Source organism: Harpia harpyja, chromosome 8 (genome assembly GCF_026419915.1).
Source record: "Harpia harpyja isolate bHarHar1 chromosome 8, bHarHar1 primary haplotype, whole genome shotgun sequence".
In the NCBI taxonomy this organism is placed as follows: domain Eukaryota; kingdom Metazoa; phylum Chordata; class Aves; order Accipitriformes; family Accipitridae; genus Harpia; species Harpia harpyja.
The window spans coordinates 39378928-39395729 of record NC_068947.1 but is presented as its reverse complement, the minus strand read 5'-3'; the positions used below and the strand labels follow the sequence as shown (position 1 = coordinate 39395729).

At 43.6% G+C, this 16802-nt stretch overlaps 2 protein-coding genes across 10 annotated transcripts in view; one reads left to right on the top strand and one right to left on the bottom strand.

Moving 5' to 3' along the window:
- PROS1 (protein S) overlaps window positions 1-7575 on the bottom strand; it is a 35776-nt gene extending 28201 nt beyond the window's left edge. The window contains exons 1-4 of one of the 2 annotated variants that reach the window (XM_052794341.1): window positions 7403-7575; window positions 2586-2743; window positions 1585-1609; window positions 1167-1253 (exon numbers count right to left, since the gene is read on the bottom strand). In XM_052794341.1, the coding sequence (XP_052650301.1) occupies window positions 1167-1253; window positions 1585-1609; window positions 2586-2743; window positions 7403-7481 (349 nt within the window). In that variant the 5' untranslated portion in view covers window positions 7482-7575. Of the gene's footprint in view, window positions 1-1166; window positions 1254-1584; window positions 1610-2585; window positions 2744-6818; window positions 7354-7402 lie in introns of those variants that run through there. The other variant, XM_052794343.1, reaches the window with a different exon arrangement.
- Window positions 7576-8319: 744 nt separating this feature from the next.
- The window catches only part of ARL13B (ADP ribosylation factor like GTPase 13B), a 51024-nt gene continuing 42541 nt past the window's right edge, over window positions 8320-16802 (top strand). For 3 of the 8 annotated variants that reach the window (XM_052794143.1, XM_052794146.1, XM_052794147.1), the window contains exons 1-3: window positions 8320-8529; window positions 13473-13644; window positions 15389-15459. In XM_052794143.1, the coding sequence (XP_052650103.1) occupies window positions 13586-13644; window positions 15389-15459 (130 nt within the window). In that variant the 5' untranslated portion in view covers window positions 8320-8529; window positions 13473-13585. Of the gene's footprint in view, window positions 8530-9115; window positions 9150-13032; window positions 13049-13472; window positions 13645-15388; window positions 15460-16802 lie in introns of those variants that run through there. The other 5 variants (XM_052794148.1, XM_052794149.1, XM_052794145.1 and 2 more) reach the window with 4 other exon arrangements.

Genomic DNA, 16802 nt, shown 5'->3' with positions numbered 1-16802 from the left:
TCAGCAGTGGAAATGTGCATAAATTCATTGAACATTTGAGCCTTAGAAACACTTGAAAACTTTATGCATACTCACTTTACTTCTTCTTTATCCCGGTAACTGACCAATAGTAACAGTTTATTTAATTTGATTTTATAATGTGAACCCAAATGGAGAAATACAATGACTATCAACTAAACTAGCTGTTTTCACTGGGTAATACAGAAACACTGCACATTCACACAACTCTGCTAAATTCTTTCCGCCCAGGACCTCTAATGAGAGTGAGAAAGAGTGATATGAATGGGAGTACATTTTAGTTTGTGACAGCAGTCACGTTGGCCAAGTGATCTGGAAAATATGTTCACCCATGACCATGTGCACTGTAATTATTAAGGGGTTTTTTTGCCTTCTGTTGCTTTCAATAAGAAAAAGAGTGTCAGACGGTTAAGGATAAGTATTCCTATTCAAACTAAGTGAAAGCTTCTTTGATGTAACTGGGCTGTAAAAGTTTAAGAGGTTTAGAGAGAAGTTTCTACTGTGACAAGTAGAGCATATGGTACTAGAAAAATACACAATTCACACTGGACTTATCAATGTATAGGCATAGAAAATAAAATATTTCAGCAACATCACAAGTTTCATGCTTTGTGACCTTCTTGTGTCTGGAGTCAATGACTATGTCTTCCAGCTAATATTTGAATTTTTCATCTGGTAATGTCATCCACTTCATGAAGGGCTACAGTGTAACTATGGGCCAAAGAGTGGTAGAAAGGAAAATTAACCAGATGGTCTCTTCCCTTAACTGACAGAACAGGACTTGCTAGATGCAAAGAGTCAGGCATAACTATTAAAAACATGGTAGAGTACAGAGGACATACTAGGGAGCATCAGTGGGTTGGTGTAGGATATTTCTATGTTTCTAGAAGAATTCTGCCTTCCATTTTGCTGTTAATTATGTTTACTTTCCAGCATGCTTTATAAAGTTAAAAAGTCACTTACACAGCTTGCTCTGAAAATGCTATGTCTCACCTAATATTTTTTGTCAATTTCTGGTTTAGATTATTGAGTTTGCCTGCGTTAAATGGAGATTTGTCTCTTCTCCTGCCTATGTGAACTGCTTTCTAGCCACATACGCATGTGTTCTTAGATCTGAATGCATTAGGTAAAGTAACAGCAGCACTTACCGTTGACACAAGCCCTCAGGTCAGCTGGAGAATCTGGAGTAACTGCTGTAACCCTGAAAATCCCTGCTCGATGGGAGGCAAGGCAGCCTGCAAATGCAAACCCACACAATCTGCTTATGATACAAACACTCATTTAGACTGAAATTACAACAGCTTATGCATAGCATCTTCAAAGACTGTGTTCTCACAGCCTGAATTAGAAAACTTGTCTGGGCATATTAAGGACAGCTGATCACAGACCAACCTTCTGAGAGCCTCTGCTAGGATCTAAGCACACAGAACCGCCTATGAGCTACTACACATTACAACCAGCATGGAAATCATTCAAGCGCTATGAGCAGAATAACTAAACTAGTATTAGCCAAATAAGAAGACCAGTGAATGATATACTAGAGATGTTCAGATTTTTTGTACTTACTTAAATATTTGGGATAAAAATACTCCTGCAGAAAGAAAAGAAAAATAAAGAGTAAGAAAAATTAAGGTAGATAGAATTACAGCAAAATATATCACTGAATATGTTCTAAAATATATTGGTACTATATTCTGTACCAAAAAATATATTGGTACTATATATTTTGTTAACTACAAAAGAAGCAAAAAAGAAAAAGTCACTTTGACTCATAGAATATAGACGAAGTTTTCTGCATCACTGTTGTTTAGGGTAAGACAGCAGATGATTTAATAAACACAAGACACATTGGAGAGATTAAGATACTGCACTGAATTGGACACTTTCAAAGTGAAAGTAATGAAAATGAATTGGGTGTCAAAATTACTTTGAAAATTGTCTCTTTAAATGGGACGATCTTGCCCAATGTTGCTATTGGATGCAGAGCAGCCTCCTTCATTTCCCTTTTTCAGCCTAAAATAAACAAAAACCCTGGCATAGGTTGAACATCTCATATGCAATTCATTCCAAATAACGTGAAAACTGTTACTAGACCAGAAATTTTTAAAAACAAGACGTTGAATAAAAAAAAAAAGTTGAATAAAATATACCTAATACTAAATAATGTGCAGTGGGAACAAACTGAGGAACAGAGTTCTCTTCACTAGGAAAAAAAGCTCACAGTAGTATGTCCAATCCCTTCATTAAAAGGGCTGCACTGCCACGCATCCTCTGCGTAAAATTTTAATTGAAGCCAACAGTTTCCCCACGTGGAATGCTTGCAGACAACTGTGGTCTAAAACTGGTGATCCATACTGGGAATTAAAATAATAACTACTCAACTATTCTCTTTGCTTATACAGTCTTCATTATTAATTGTGCATGTTTTTTACACAAAAGAATTTCAAACCGGTTCTTGGTCTGCATAGTGGGGTTCTTTTAGCTTTGCAGTGTGAATTCTACGGACTTCTAACTTTCCCTCTGCAAAGAACTACTATCTACCTCATAGATATTCATCAGATACTTACAGTTTCAGGATTATTTTCAAAGATTTCCCTGGCTTCTTCCTTATTGCATAATTCTTCAATGCACTCTCTTTCTAGATTTCCCTTCTTACTTTCTTCCATAAAAGAATTTGCTCGACGTTTCCTCAACAGGAACTGAGAGGCATACTGCTGGGATAAAACTTTGTAGAAACAAAGGAGCTCTGTTGTTATTTATTTTTTAACAGCTGAAAAACGCTGTAAGCACTGAACAAATATGAGAATCTAATGAAAATCTGAATTAAATGCTTAGTCGGGAGTTGCTGTTTGCTATCATTTTGGAAAATGTGGGCAAAAAATCCTAGAATTCTGTTTTCTGTATGTGGGGTAGCTGTTTCTGACCAAAAAAATCCTGAGTCACCAAAAAAAAGTTTGTGCAATGCTATGTCTGAAGCATAATTTAAATGTCATATTCAGGTCAAGATTTTTTTTTTTAGCTATGGATAATACAAAGTGAGATATGTGACCAACAAGTGGAAAAAAGCTGTGAAGCCTTTTATATTACCTGTTTCAGTGATCTAAGAGTAAATATTCTGATCCTAATTAACTTACGTGAGACCAAAAACGTGTCTTATAAAATCAGGCTACCTGTCATATGTAATTAACAGAAATGTTATTTTATTTTTCAGAACTGTAAAGAACAAGACAAAGTAAAAGGTGAGAATGATATCCTGAGAAATACCAAGGCAGACAACCTACCTACATTCACATTTTACCAAGATAAAACACAAACCTACCTAATTTTTGTATTTCAGATCCGTCATGTTATGTGTCATTACTTAATTTTCACATATCTTGTTATTGTCATTTTATTGACTTTTACACAAATGGTGAACAAACTAGTGAATTGAGAAATTATATTAAAAATGAAAGAAGTTTGTTTGCTTCCATGTTCTCTGTAGAGCACACAACCCTACAGGAACAGCAACCAAATTAGACTGCCTTGTTAGTTTAGGTTTTGGACATACCTTGTGACTAAGAAAAATGGATGAGCCTAATTGGAAAAAGTCCAGCTGATAGGGTTAAAGAGCATGGCTGAGGTGTTAACTAGAGAGCACCACACTTCTACACACCTGCACTTCTTTTATCAGTCTTTGCATAACTTAACCTCTCAGACTAGCACAACTGTGTGAGGGTCATGACACCTGCAGTGCAAACCAGATAAGGTGTGCATACATATTCATCACTAGTCTACAAAGAAGATCAATTCAAGCAGACATAGTCAATTCAGTACTGTTCATGAGCACGTAATACCTCAAACCCTGAGCACCTTTACGAGACATGCCAGCAGTCAAATGTCAGAGAACAGCCTCCCAATGTCTGTGCACTAATGGGAAAGTAAAAAACTTAGATGGCTTATTAGAAAGAGCAGCTAATGAGGCCCAGAACCTGAAGCGAGAATACCTTTTAGGTGACAGATGTAACTAAAACCGTACCATCCTAAACACATTACTTAAAGGTCCCTATCAGTGACAGGGAACACAGCTGAAGCACTCTGAAGTGCTGCAACATTGGATGATGACCTGAAGAAACCTCCCTGTTACAGCATCCTAAATGTATTCAATGTGGGATAAGCTTGTAACTCCAAACTCATCTATCTGCTTCCACTCTGGTAAGACAATAGGTAAGGCAATAGGTAAGACTTCCTGAGCATAAGGTGGATGTACTACAGCATATCTCCAAAGTTTTGAAGCACACCTTTATCTCGGAGAGCAACCAGCAAGTTGCTTAGAAATGCAAGGAGAAGTCAGCTTGTGCTCTTCCCCCTAATAAGTATATGAGCAGGCAGCAGTCTGGTATTTGAGGATTCATTTCTTTTTATATACATTTTGATCTACATGGTGGTCTTACTGGAGAATGGAAAGAACTCTGTAAGGTGAAGACTGATCCTCAGGGAAACTGCTCAAAGAAAAGTCTTATCTTACTTTCTGGGCCCCCATTTCTAGAAATTCTTGGCACATAAGAATTGATTCAAGCCTGCTTTCGTCTTCCACTGTCTTCCACTTTCACAAACCTTAAGGTATGCCGTAAGTACATCTCAAGGGTTGTTAACAATGTATTTAAAAAGCTGGATTTGCATTCTCTGGTTTTTATGTATCCTTCATACAGCAGTTAGGAGGAGAAATGAATTGGAAGCTGCTGCAACTGTGGATCTCCCAGACCTTCTCTCTCAATCAATGAGCCCATCACTAACATATGGCCTGCTGAGAGACTGACGAAAAGCACAGCAAGATGAAAGGACAAGAAGGACCTTATGAGAGCTCTTCTGAGCCCTAACCACACTGGAAAGCATACCCAGAAAAACATTTTGATTGTTTATTTATCACCAACTGCTGCTAGCAGTATCATTTTAATTAACTTGGGTAAATGGCTGCATTTGTCGTTACATAAAAGCAGACTAATAAGAAGGATATAGAAAGTCCATCTGTTCTGAGGCAAAAGGAGCAACAACAAAGTAGTAAAATTGTGCATTGCACCTGCTGATTTTGTTTACATTGGAGATTTCTACCAGCGCAAGCATGCTGACATAGCTTTGGGGCAGAGGCTCTGTGGTGTAGATGAGGCCCAATTCACAGCTGACTTTAGACAATCTTGTTTTGAGCTTTAGCTACATCATTCTCATTTTGACACAATTTTTCAGTAAATAAAGCACAAGAAAATTCCAAGTGTGTGCAGTGTTGTTGAGGACATTACACCAGATAAAACTGCCTACCTTGTGTTTTCAGTACAGCAGGGTAATGGAAACAGGTCTTTTCCCCTACATCACAGCAGTTCAGCCTTCTCCTAAGCTGATTTCCTATGTCTTTTGAGTTTAAATAAAACATGTAACTCAATGCAAATTTCATATTTTTAGTGCAAATATTTCAATTCCCATGCACAGAATTAGTAGTGTATTTATTCAACTGTTTTTTTCCTTACAAAGATTATGATAGGACCTTTATTTAAAAAAAAAAAAAAAATCCTGACTGCTGCTGCCAGTTTGATTACAGGAAACTCCAGCCCACTTCTGACCCTGCCAAACCAATAGTTCACCCTTAACGTACTTGGTGTGTTTCATTCGGTTATCACTGAAGCCTTATGAAATTCAATAGCCTTATGATTTCAGTAGGTGTTGTACAGACACTGTGTAGTGATTACTCACCAGGCACCTGTTTAGAAGTAATGCTACTGAAAAGGAAAAAAAATGGGGGGAGAAGATGAGATTCAGTTGTTCCTTACAGCTGTTTTGTACTGCAGATGCAACTATAAACCTGCCTTAAGCAGGCTAGTTAAACATAGCTTAGAGCTGCTTACCTAATATCCCAGTCGTGGAAAGCAGTTGTAGCCAACTAGTGCTCTCTCCCAGAAACTCAGAAGACCCCATAGACTGAATAAAAAGGACATGTGATGCCACTGTAGAAAGTGACATAATCTTGTTTGTACAGCTGTTATATTGCAATCAGCTCCATAATTCCAGTGACTAGAGACTCCTGAAATGCTCATCAGTGACATAAGCTTTATGCAGCCAACAAAATAAAGCCAACCAACTGCTGATGTTTGCCTGTTCCATATCTATCTTATCCAAAACATGTCCCTCACTGGATGTTGGACCAAATGCAGCTGCACTGAGACTAGCAGGCAACTTCCATTTATGATTATTGAATGGTACAAGCTGCATTATTAAGATCTTTCTGGTTTTTCTTCCTCCCCACCCCCCCCTTCCAAAAATCCCTGGCATTGTTCAGAGGCAGGGATAGGAAACCAGACTGCATGGACCACAGAAATTTTGCATGTGTAGGACAAGTCCTAATTTCCCACTGTTCATGAAGGAGAAAACTGACAAGGTATGCAGTAGGGAAGACAAATGGAACAGAAAATGTGATGAAAACAGGAGAAAAGAACATTCTGAAATATTTATTAGAAGATTTATTTTTAGGACTTGTTGAAAAATAAGTTATAAAATGAACTTTCATCCTTCCATGCCGTTCCCTTCATAGTCAGAATCCCTAGCATTCAAACAGAACTCTGAATAGTAAACATTAGGTTTTTCTTCTGCCTGTTTAATCATTAGTAAAACACGTCAGAAACAGGCTTACTTTGAGCTGCAATTCCGCTTGTTCCAGATACCCGTTGTCTTCTTTTACTACTAAGCTCAAAGACTTCCATGTCAAAGACATAAGCTTTGATTTTTTTTTTTTTTTTTTTTTAAATCTGTATGTGAGAGCGAGTAGTTCTTACCTAGGCCGATAAGTCTGAACTTATCAAGAGAGTCAGGGCCGCTTTGCCTGGACTCCACAATAATGCCACTCTCCCGAGACCGTGATCTATCGAGTGGTTTCCTTCCAAGCGAATCACGCGCTAATCGAAGGCACGCTTTCCCCCGAGCCGCAGAGCTGCGTTTCGGCCGCGAACAGCTTCAGAGCCGCCACCGGCCCCAAGTTACAGCTCGGCTGCCCCAACAGTAACCGCTGGCTTCCAGAAAGCAGCCAAAAACCGACGGGGTCAAGGCGCTCCACCAACACGGTGGCCCAGCGGCACCTATCCGGGGAGGGAGGACGCGATGCACCGGGCCGGTGGGGAGGGCCGCCCCCACCGCACCGTCCCGGGCCGACCCTCGCCTCGGTGCCGAGGCGGCCGCCTGCGGCACCCCGTCCCCACGCCCGCGGGTCGGCAGCTTGCCGCGGGGCCCCTCGCCCCCGGCCCCCCCCCGGGGCTGAGGGACGGGCGGCTGGGAGCGCGAGGGGCGCTAACGGACACCGCCCGCGCGTCCCGGCCCCGCTCGCCTTCCCGCCCCCCCCCCCGCCTCCCCTCGCCTCACTCACAGGTCGCGGCCTCCGCCAGGGCGATGACCACCGCCAGGCCGGCCAGCAGCGGGAGACACCGCCTGCCCCGCGGCCCCATCGCTACCGGGGGGCGGCCGGGACCGGGCACGGCGCCGTGACTGCGCGACGGCTCCTCTGCGCGGCGGCCGGGACGGCGGGGCCGGGCGAGCCTCTGGGGGCGGGAGGGAGGGGCAGCGGGGCGGGGGGGGGGGGGAGGCTGGGCCGCGTCCGGGCAGCCTTGCCCTGCGGGAGCGTCAGCAGGCCGCCGGGGGCAGCGCCGCGGGGACACGGGCGGCTGGCGCCTGACCCGCGGGCGGCTGGCGCCTGACCCGCGGCCGCGCCGCGCCGAGGGGCGGCCCCGGGGGGGCGGCGGCGGCAGCCGGGCACGCGGCGGCCCGCGGGCATCCTCCCGGCAGCGGCTGCCGGCGCGCAGCGAGCGGGAGGGCGCGAACGAGGGAGAGCCCCGCACCAGCGGGAGAGGCGCAACGCGGGCCCGGCAGCGCCCGCCGCGCGGCGGGGGGCACGGCTGGAGGGTCACGCCGGCCGCGGGCGCGCGCGCTGTTGTTTACTTTCGGGCTGGGGGGACTGGAGGGGGGGGGGGGAGCGTCCCGTCCTCGCCCCCTTACAGCTGATTGGCTGATCCTCCGCCGGCACCGGGGCAGCCGCCCGCTCCTATTGGTTAGGCGCGGGCCTGCCCGCTCGCGCTTCTCCGCCCGTTCGCTGGCGTCGCCTGCCTTCGCTCTCCGCTGCTGCCCTCAAGTTTGTCCCTTTCTCTCTCCCGTTGTCGGTAACCAGGGGCTACCGGCCTGGTTACGCGTCCCCACCGCCTCGGAGATCTCGGCTCCGACCAATGAGCGGCTCGGCGTGAGCGGGGTGCCGGGCACGTGACCCCGGAGCTGCCGCGTCGGGCCCGGCGCGGCGGAGCCGAGCGGAGCGCCGCGGCCGCCGCCTCCCCCTCCCCGCGTTCGGCCGCGGCCCTCCCGTCGCCCGGGGCAGCGCCAGTCCCGCTGGCCGCCGCCGTGGCGTGGGACGGGCTGCGCGGCGCGGAGCCCCCTGGGGCGCGGGCGGGCAGCGCGGAGCCGTTAGCGCTCGGACTGCGCGGCCTCATCGCCGCCGCTGAGCGGCCGGTAAGTGCCGGCGGGCGCGCAGGCAGCGGCGGCGGCTCCGGGAGGGGGGGACGCGCTGCCGGCCGCCGCGGCCGTCGGTGCGAGGCGGCTGGTTGTGCGGCTCGCCCCCCCCCGGCCCGGCCCGGCCCGGCCCCGCCGGGGCCGGTCTTTCCCGAAGCGCCGTGGGCGGCGGTGCCGCGGGGGAGGGGCGAGGCTGGGAGCTCGGGGTCGGAGCGGCTGCTCGGGCGCCCGGCGGTACGGCGGGGTGCCGGCCTCAGGAGCTGGCCCGGCTGCTCTCGGCGGGGCTGGGGCGGCTCCCGGACGGGCTGGCGGGTGAGGTAGCCGCGGTGGAGAGGGGTCGCCCCGGCAGGCTCGGGCCGAGCGTCCTGCTCGGCTCGCCGGCGGCGGCGGAGATCGAGTTTCTGCCGGCTCGGCTCCAGTCTCGCCACGTAAAACACCTCGGTGCGTCTCCGCAATGGCAGCCTCGGGCTGTGGGTGTTTGGCAGCCTGCGTGTGAGTCTGTAAGCAACAGAGAGTGGATTTTCTCTGAAATGTTGATTTTTTTTTTTTTTTTTTTTTTAAAACAAAACCCCTATTCCCAGAGTGGAAGAGACAAGCGAAGGAAACCTGCCTGAACCAAGGTCTGGATTTTAGGGGTGCTTCTTTTTTGGAAACACAAGAAGGGTAGGAGCGTGGCTGGGAAGTGCAGAAACTCACTGGAACTGCTAGTCTTGTAGTAACTTTTCTTTGCGGAAGAACTGATGGTCCTAGAGCTATTTCTCACAAATACTTGTATGCCTCAGTCTTTCAGAACATTACAGTTCTCGCTTGCACTTCATGCACCTGTTAACTACACTGCAATTTTGGCAGAGAGGACGGTGTTCAGATTTTTGCTCAATATGTCTTCTTTACTGCTCAGTCACTTGGTTTGCTGTTCAAAATATAACGCAATACAACTAAAATACTGTGTTCTTATAACTAAAATTCAAACAAGTCAGGCAAGGAACATCACAGTAAGAAGTTAAACAATTAAACTTTATGAGGAGGGTCAGCTTTGAATGGCTTGTTTAATTATGTTTTAAAGAAAGTGAGAGCTTGTTATGACTGAAAAAATTCTCTACCATAAAAGCCTCTACCAAAGGCAGAACATTTAATGTAAACTCTGACAGTGAAATGGGTAAAAGGTGCTTGTTTTGTACTTTGATGTGGAAGTAGATAAACTTATTCATCAGATGACTTGGGATGTTGGACTTGCTGGTACCCAGTACTTTGGATCACATAACATACGGGCTGCTAAGTAGCAGCATCTTGATCTTAATCTAGAGCGTTAAGAGTTAATGCAGTTATCTGTCATGTTTTTCTTAGTCTCTGTAGTACACTTTTTCTGTTCTCTTACCTAAAAATGGGATCTTTGACATTCTTAGTCCTTGGTACTTGTGCTGACCTAAGTGGTATATTGGCTTAACTACACAGATTTACATTATTTCTGAGCTTGTGGGCCTGTTGGTTTTGCTTCACCTCAACAAGCATAAAGAGTTCAAGCTGACAGATGTAATATTTGGAACAACTTCTGAATGTTGTTAATGCAACACATAAAATACATGTAGTATGTTCCATATGTATTTCAGAGATCAAGTCTCTCCAAAAAAGCATAACACAATGCGATTTGCCTCCCTGCCATAATTTTCTCAACAGTGTTGAATGCCCTTCCCTCCTATAGTGGCATATTTTGGAAGTTTTTCATCTTATTTGTCACCTCCCTTCCATCCACCCCCCTTTAGGGTTTCATATTTAAACAAGAATCCTCTGCTATGATGTAGTCGTCCTCTGCTGTTCACTCTTTAATGAGTTTTCTTCATCTCATGAATCCCATTTGAATGCTATGGGCCATATCTGTGCTTTAGAGCAATTTTTGACAATTTGCAAATCTAGACAATCTGTGTAACGTGGGATGGAAATTGTTCTGTGGTGATGCTCAGGCACTGAAAATGTTACATTTTTGTCAGTGCATTGTGCAGTGAGCTGTTACATTTTGCTGTTCAGCAGAACTAGGTGAAAATTTGTGTAGCTACGTTCTCAAAGTTAGCTTTGTTGGTGCTTGCTTGTGGGTTGAGACACCGTATTCCACTGCATGTGGGATTTTTTTTAATTTTTTTTTTTATTTTGCATGTGTCAGAGCCTGATTTCAATATTTGTAATAGTTGTAATCATCTTGCTGTCCTTTTTAAGATCTTGTCTGTTCTTCATACACTAAACTTTCCTGTGGAGAAGCTATTCTCAGGTGCCTTGTATAATGGAATATAAATATTTGAAGAGTATCTGTTGTCTCTGCTCTGGAAGAAATCTGACCTGTTTCTGACACTGAATGATGGCAGATCCACACAAAGACATCCTTGAATACAGCAGCTTCATAAGATCAGGAGGAGTTCCCAGTTCCTACCAGTATAAATTATCTAGACCGTCATAGTTTGTTAGGGAAAAAATATGTTTGTTAGGCATAGTTCCTCAATTTTTTTTCTACTTTTATTTGTCCAGATTGGGGAGATGACAACTTTGGAAAGTTGTTATCATCTTTCATTATTTGGTTTTCTGCATCATTTGAAATTACCTTTGTTTGAGGTATGAAAGGAATTTCTTTGTTTAAAAAAAATAATTGAGAAACAGCTTTAGGAAGCTTGCTGTGGTAATTCAAAGTGTTACTACTCTCAGTTAATCTGCTCATGGAGGCAAGTTAGCGGTAGGGAATATCTGTCTACATCTCAGCTGTTCTGACGTGAATCTGGTTGGTTTTTTTCACCTAAGCCGCTGATCAAAATGGGAGCTAAGATGATGTGAGCCTATGAGCTGAGGTGATAGTGCACATTCCTTCTGCAAGCGTTGTGATAATCTCTGGAGGAGAGATTGGTATGTCGTCAACCACCACCCCCTGTCCCATAACATATGCACGGATACTATTCCCCTGTTCCATAGCTGCCTCCTGCTCCCCGAATAAGAACAGTTGATGACTTGGGCTCCATCACTGGAGGCAGTCACTCAGGGCAGGGGAAGCGGCCTGTTGGGTGCCAAGACTCACTTGGTTGAGTCACCACCACACTCGCCTGGTCCTCAGAAGGCTCATCCTCCTTTGCTTCAAGTGGTTTCTGTTGTACTGTTCCTGTAACATACAACTCAAATCATGGATTATTTTCCCCCAAGTTTAAATCTCCTTGAGATACACACCGGATTTCCCCATCCTTCCACAATACCCACCAAGTGCATGTGAGCAGTCATAATCCCACAAATGGCTTTGCCTTTTCCCAAGGGAGGAGCAACCTAAACAGCCTTTTCCAGCCACTAACAAGTGTTGGACTCTAATATTCAGTACAGTAAGCAGGCTCCGTGACCAGCACAAGAGCCTGCCAATTAACAGCTATAATGTGCTCAGAACAAAGTTGTCATTATCTTTAGCCCCACGTTGGCACTGAGGAGGACTGTGGTGGCTTGACCCTGCCCAACAGCTAAACATGCACCCAGTGACTTGCTCACTCCCCTCTCCCATGGGATGGGGAGAGGATAGGACAGTGAGAAGACTCATGGATAGAGTTAATGGCAGTTTAATGGGGAAAGCAAAAGCTGCATGCTCAAGCAGAACAAAAAGAGGAATTAATCATTTCTTCCCATCAGTGGGCAGATGTTCAGCCACTTTCTGGAAAGCAGGGCCTCAGCACACTTAACAACTGCTTGGGAAGACAAACACAATAACCATGAACGTTCCCCCTTCCTCCTCTTTTCCCTGAGCTATTTTTTTACTGAGGATGACATTGTGTGGTATGGGATATCCCCTTGTTCAGTTGGGGTCAGCTGTCCTGGCTGTGTCCCCTCCCAACCTCTTGCCCCCCCCCCCCCAGCCAGGAGGCTTGGGGGAGAGGTGGGCAGGGCAGAGTGGGAAAGAGAGAAAGCCTCGATGCTGTGCAAGCACTGTCCAGTAATAGCCAAAGTATTTGTGTGATATCAGCAGTGTTTTAGCCAAAAATGCAAAGCATATTACAGGCTGCTGTGAAGAAAATAACAGCCAGACTTGGTACGTCGTCCTACCAGGGAGTCTGTGGATTTGAACTCGTGAAGCAAAATTGCCCAAAGCTTGCCAGTGAAAGGCCTTTACCTGGACAACTACTGTCGTTTGCAGTAGGATTATTGTAGTTGAGTAACTAAGGGGGTTTTAAAGCTTTTGCAACCTTGTGCACTTGACTGCATGGCTTGTGTAAGCTTTACTGTTTCATAGCTATGCGTGCATACAAAGAAGTAAACATGCACATGATCACACGGTTATTCTCTATTGTTTGTTCCACAGAGCAAAACCAGAAAGAATATTCTGTTTCTTTCTCCCGCTTGAAGAGTGGGATAGTAAAATAATGGAAGTACTTGATACTTCCATTTAACTTAGTGACAATTACTAGACATTAAGTTGCCAGTTCCTCAAAGCACTGGCTAGAGAACCCAGTTTCCTTGTGCGATCTTTCTGTGTAAAAGAAAGGGACAGTTAAAGGAATATACTTAACAGGTAGGATATTCTTTGTTTGCTTTTAATGTCTTATCCTTTTATGTTCTTGCAAGCCTTACTCATGCTTGAAATTGGTCCTCATTTTCTGTCAGAGCTGTGGGATGTGTTAGCGAGGCAAGCACTGGAATTCCATAGCTTGATGTATCTTACTGCTCTAACTTGCGGGTTTCCTTAAGTACAGTGGTCTTGCATTATCATTTTGTGCAAGTATTGTGTGTTGCTGCCCAGATATGTAAAATGGGGTGAGATGAAGTGTGAGAGGATGGAAAGGTGAAAGACATAATGAGACTGTCATGGGGCTGACTGAATATGACACACTCTGAATAGACAGGCTGCTGCCAGGGAAATGGCTTGCCTTGGTTATACATAGGGGCTAACTATGCATTTCTTCTTTTTTTCTTTTTTTTTTTTTTTTTTTTCCTAGCAGTGACAAGACATCTGGGTCTCTGCAGTCTCTCTCGCAGTCTTCTTGTGTTGTTCTGGCCTGTCCACATTGTTTCTGTAGCTTGCATGGCTCTGGATGGCTGGTGAAGAGGGATGTTCAGTCTAATGGCCAATTGCTGCAGCTGGTTAAAACGGTGGCAGGAACCTGTGAGGTAAACATGTGAAAGTATTTTACATTTCTGCACTGACCCTCCCAAACTGTATTTCCTGTCCTCTCACCTATGTTTTACTTTATTTGCTATATAACATTGTTTCGTATTTTTTATTTCTGAGACAAAATCTGTCATTTTTTTCTCCAAGAGAGAATCAATACATCTTCTGAACTTAAAAGTTAAACGTTAGTCATCTCTAATTAGGGTACTTTGTTTCTGACTTCAGGAAGGTATAAAGTTCAAAATAATATGCTTCGCATACTGTTTCCTCAAGTTGAGCATTATGGCATGATGATAGAATGTTTATGTAAAGTTTATTTGGTTTTTGTCTTACTGATTTAGTTTCTGCATTTTGAGATTCTGAAGTGTAATGTGTTAAAATACTTTGTTGTCAAGAGCAGACTGTAGCCCCAGTGTCATACTAGTTTGCTTACTATTATCTAAGTAACTTAATACTGCATTTTGTGGGTAACCTGGTGATCCATTCTCACTTACGGAATTCTACGCTTCTTGTTTGTTTCTGTTACTTTTACTTTGACATCCTGCATCCTTTTCCCTCCAATTAGCAGAGATGCATAGATAGTGCATAGTTTGTTTCAAACTATGGGGAAGGGAAATAAAGGATATACCACACTTATTTATACTTCACGCTCATGTAGGAAGATTTGTTCTTTTCTTCAATAGTACGTAGTTTAGGTTTTACAGAAGGTGCTGCTGTTCAAAGAACTATATTGGATTGAATAGCTTTCTGACACCACTGAAGTACTATAGACGATTGTGAGTTTGTAGATGTTCATGGCTGTTCTGATTTTAGCTTACTGTTAAAGTATAATTTACTATGATCCTACTGTTCATTTTTAGGTTCTTTTCTCAGAGTTTTTGGCTCTTCTGAAAGAACTTGCATAAACTATACTTCATGTATGACGCTATTATAGTTTTAAGACCGGAAATAACAATGTTTTTAGTATTCCTTCACTCAAAGGGGCATAAAATTGAGCAAATTCCTTTGACTCCTCTGAGTCTTTCTGAATAGGAGGAACAATTGAGGTATACACATAGATATGTTTTTCCTATTGCTTTACTTAAAATCCTATCCTGGTATAAATTCTAACCTGTATACCAGTTTGCTAAAGTATTGTACATACTCAACAGCACTGGTTTGCACATTTGCAGTCTAGATTGCTCTTACTTGAAACGAAGGCATGATGAGTACCGGCGCGGCTTATTTACAGCATCTGATGTTGTCTACACAAGTGTTGCATACTGTATAGTGTTGTTCAGATGCACTGGTTGAGACAGAAATTAATTTCTAGTATAGGCATAACTTTGAGCCAGAGAGATGGTAAAAATACAGGGGAATGGAAATGAAATTACAGAAATTGTTAAAGAGACTATGACCAGACCAAAAAAAGGATAAAATTTACAGTACCATGAAATTAAATTTCAGCAGGCAGATAAAAGTTGAAAGCAAAATCATTGGCTCATGCGAAACTTACAGCACAATATTAGACTTCTCATTTCATATCTTGTTCTGCTGTTCTGTCTAGTCAGATGGTCTGACATACTGAACACCAGATACACAATTGTAACAATGCCGGCTACTTGGTATTTTGATACCTATTCTTTCTACTACTTTGTGGTAAATTTGCTATGCATGTATTAAAAAAAACTTAAATAAGTGAAGTCTAGCTAGAGGAAAAAAGATTTGAAATGTCTGTCTTTTTTTTTTTTTCTCCTTTTGGAGGAAGGTGACACTAATAATGGTGGGTCTTGATAATGCTGGTAAAACTGCTACAGTCCGAGGAATTCAAGGAGGTAAGCAATTGTTTATCATCTATATGGAGCATTGAAAGAGAGAGTATAATTACTAATTTTCCATCATTTTAATCTAAAAATGCTGCTTCAGCTCTTAAACTGTCTCTCCCTCCCATATTGTTGAAAGAAAATTTTAGTCATTGTACCACTGAAAGTGGTACACGTGTGGTTGCCAGAGTGAGCATGTCACAGGCCCCATTGTGTGAAGACGTGCAGATGAGAGAAGAGTTAAGGGGTCTTACCTTTGATGCATAAAGACTCTGATTTTTGATATCTGGCAAGTCATGCTAGGGTGTCTGAAAAAGTAGGTGCTCCCAGTCATGTGCTTTATGACTGACTTAGACCAAGTCAGTGGTCGTTCAACAAAGTTGCTACCCTTCTCCTAGATCTTTTTCAAAGGTGTAGAGGCAAGATAGATAGTATGGAGAGAGCTGCCTCTTAAGACATTGCACCATGCAGCATTAGAGCTCTTAGTCCACTCAGACAGAAAAAATTAGTCCATAGAAGTGTTTAATTATCGTGGAAATACTAAGACCAAATGTTCAGACTACCTTGGTGCTTATGTGCCTTGAGTTGACCACGGTATTGTTAACTCTGCAAAATGCTAAATTGCAACAAAATCTTTTCTGGGTTCTTGTTTAAATTTCATGAGCGTATTTTTGGACTAGAGTAAGGTTTTTTCAGTAGTTCGATAAATAGCTGAAGGAACATTGTAACTGCAAGCAAGCCGTCTGTCTCCATCAGTTGCTTTAAGTGAAAGCATAGAACAAAAACTCTGAAGGCTGTAGACCACATTCTAATTATTTAATTACTTTGAATTAATGCAATGATACAAAATATTCTGGTTAATGATGTGTTTCACATCTACTGTACATTAGAGAAATCAGTGGACCTGGTTTTTGGTTTTGGGGTTGTTGGTTTTTTTTTTTTTCTTGTGTGCATGTGCTGAAGTGACCATCCAGTAACACGCATACATCAGTAAACTTTATATAAAAATCCATGTTGTAAGTATGTATAATGAGGAAAAGGTTTAAAAGAAGGAAATTGTATGTGTATGTATATAACATAAAGGATGGTTCTAGTGATACATATTTTATATCACTATTTATCACCAGAAAAGCACCAGCAATTTTCTAGGCACTTACTTCAGTAAGAGACCACTTGATTTTGGAGGGTACTTTGCACCATCCAATGACACATGCAAGCCAGATGCAATTTGAGATGAAACTTGTGCTTATGAAAACAAAAATTCTCCCCCCACCCCCACCCCCCCCACCCCATTGTGGGATTGTCTTTCTAAATAACTTTCATCTTGTGTAATAACAAGAGTGTACTTAGTGTTT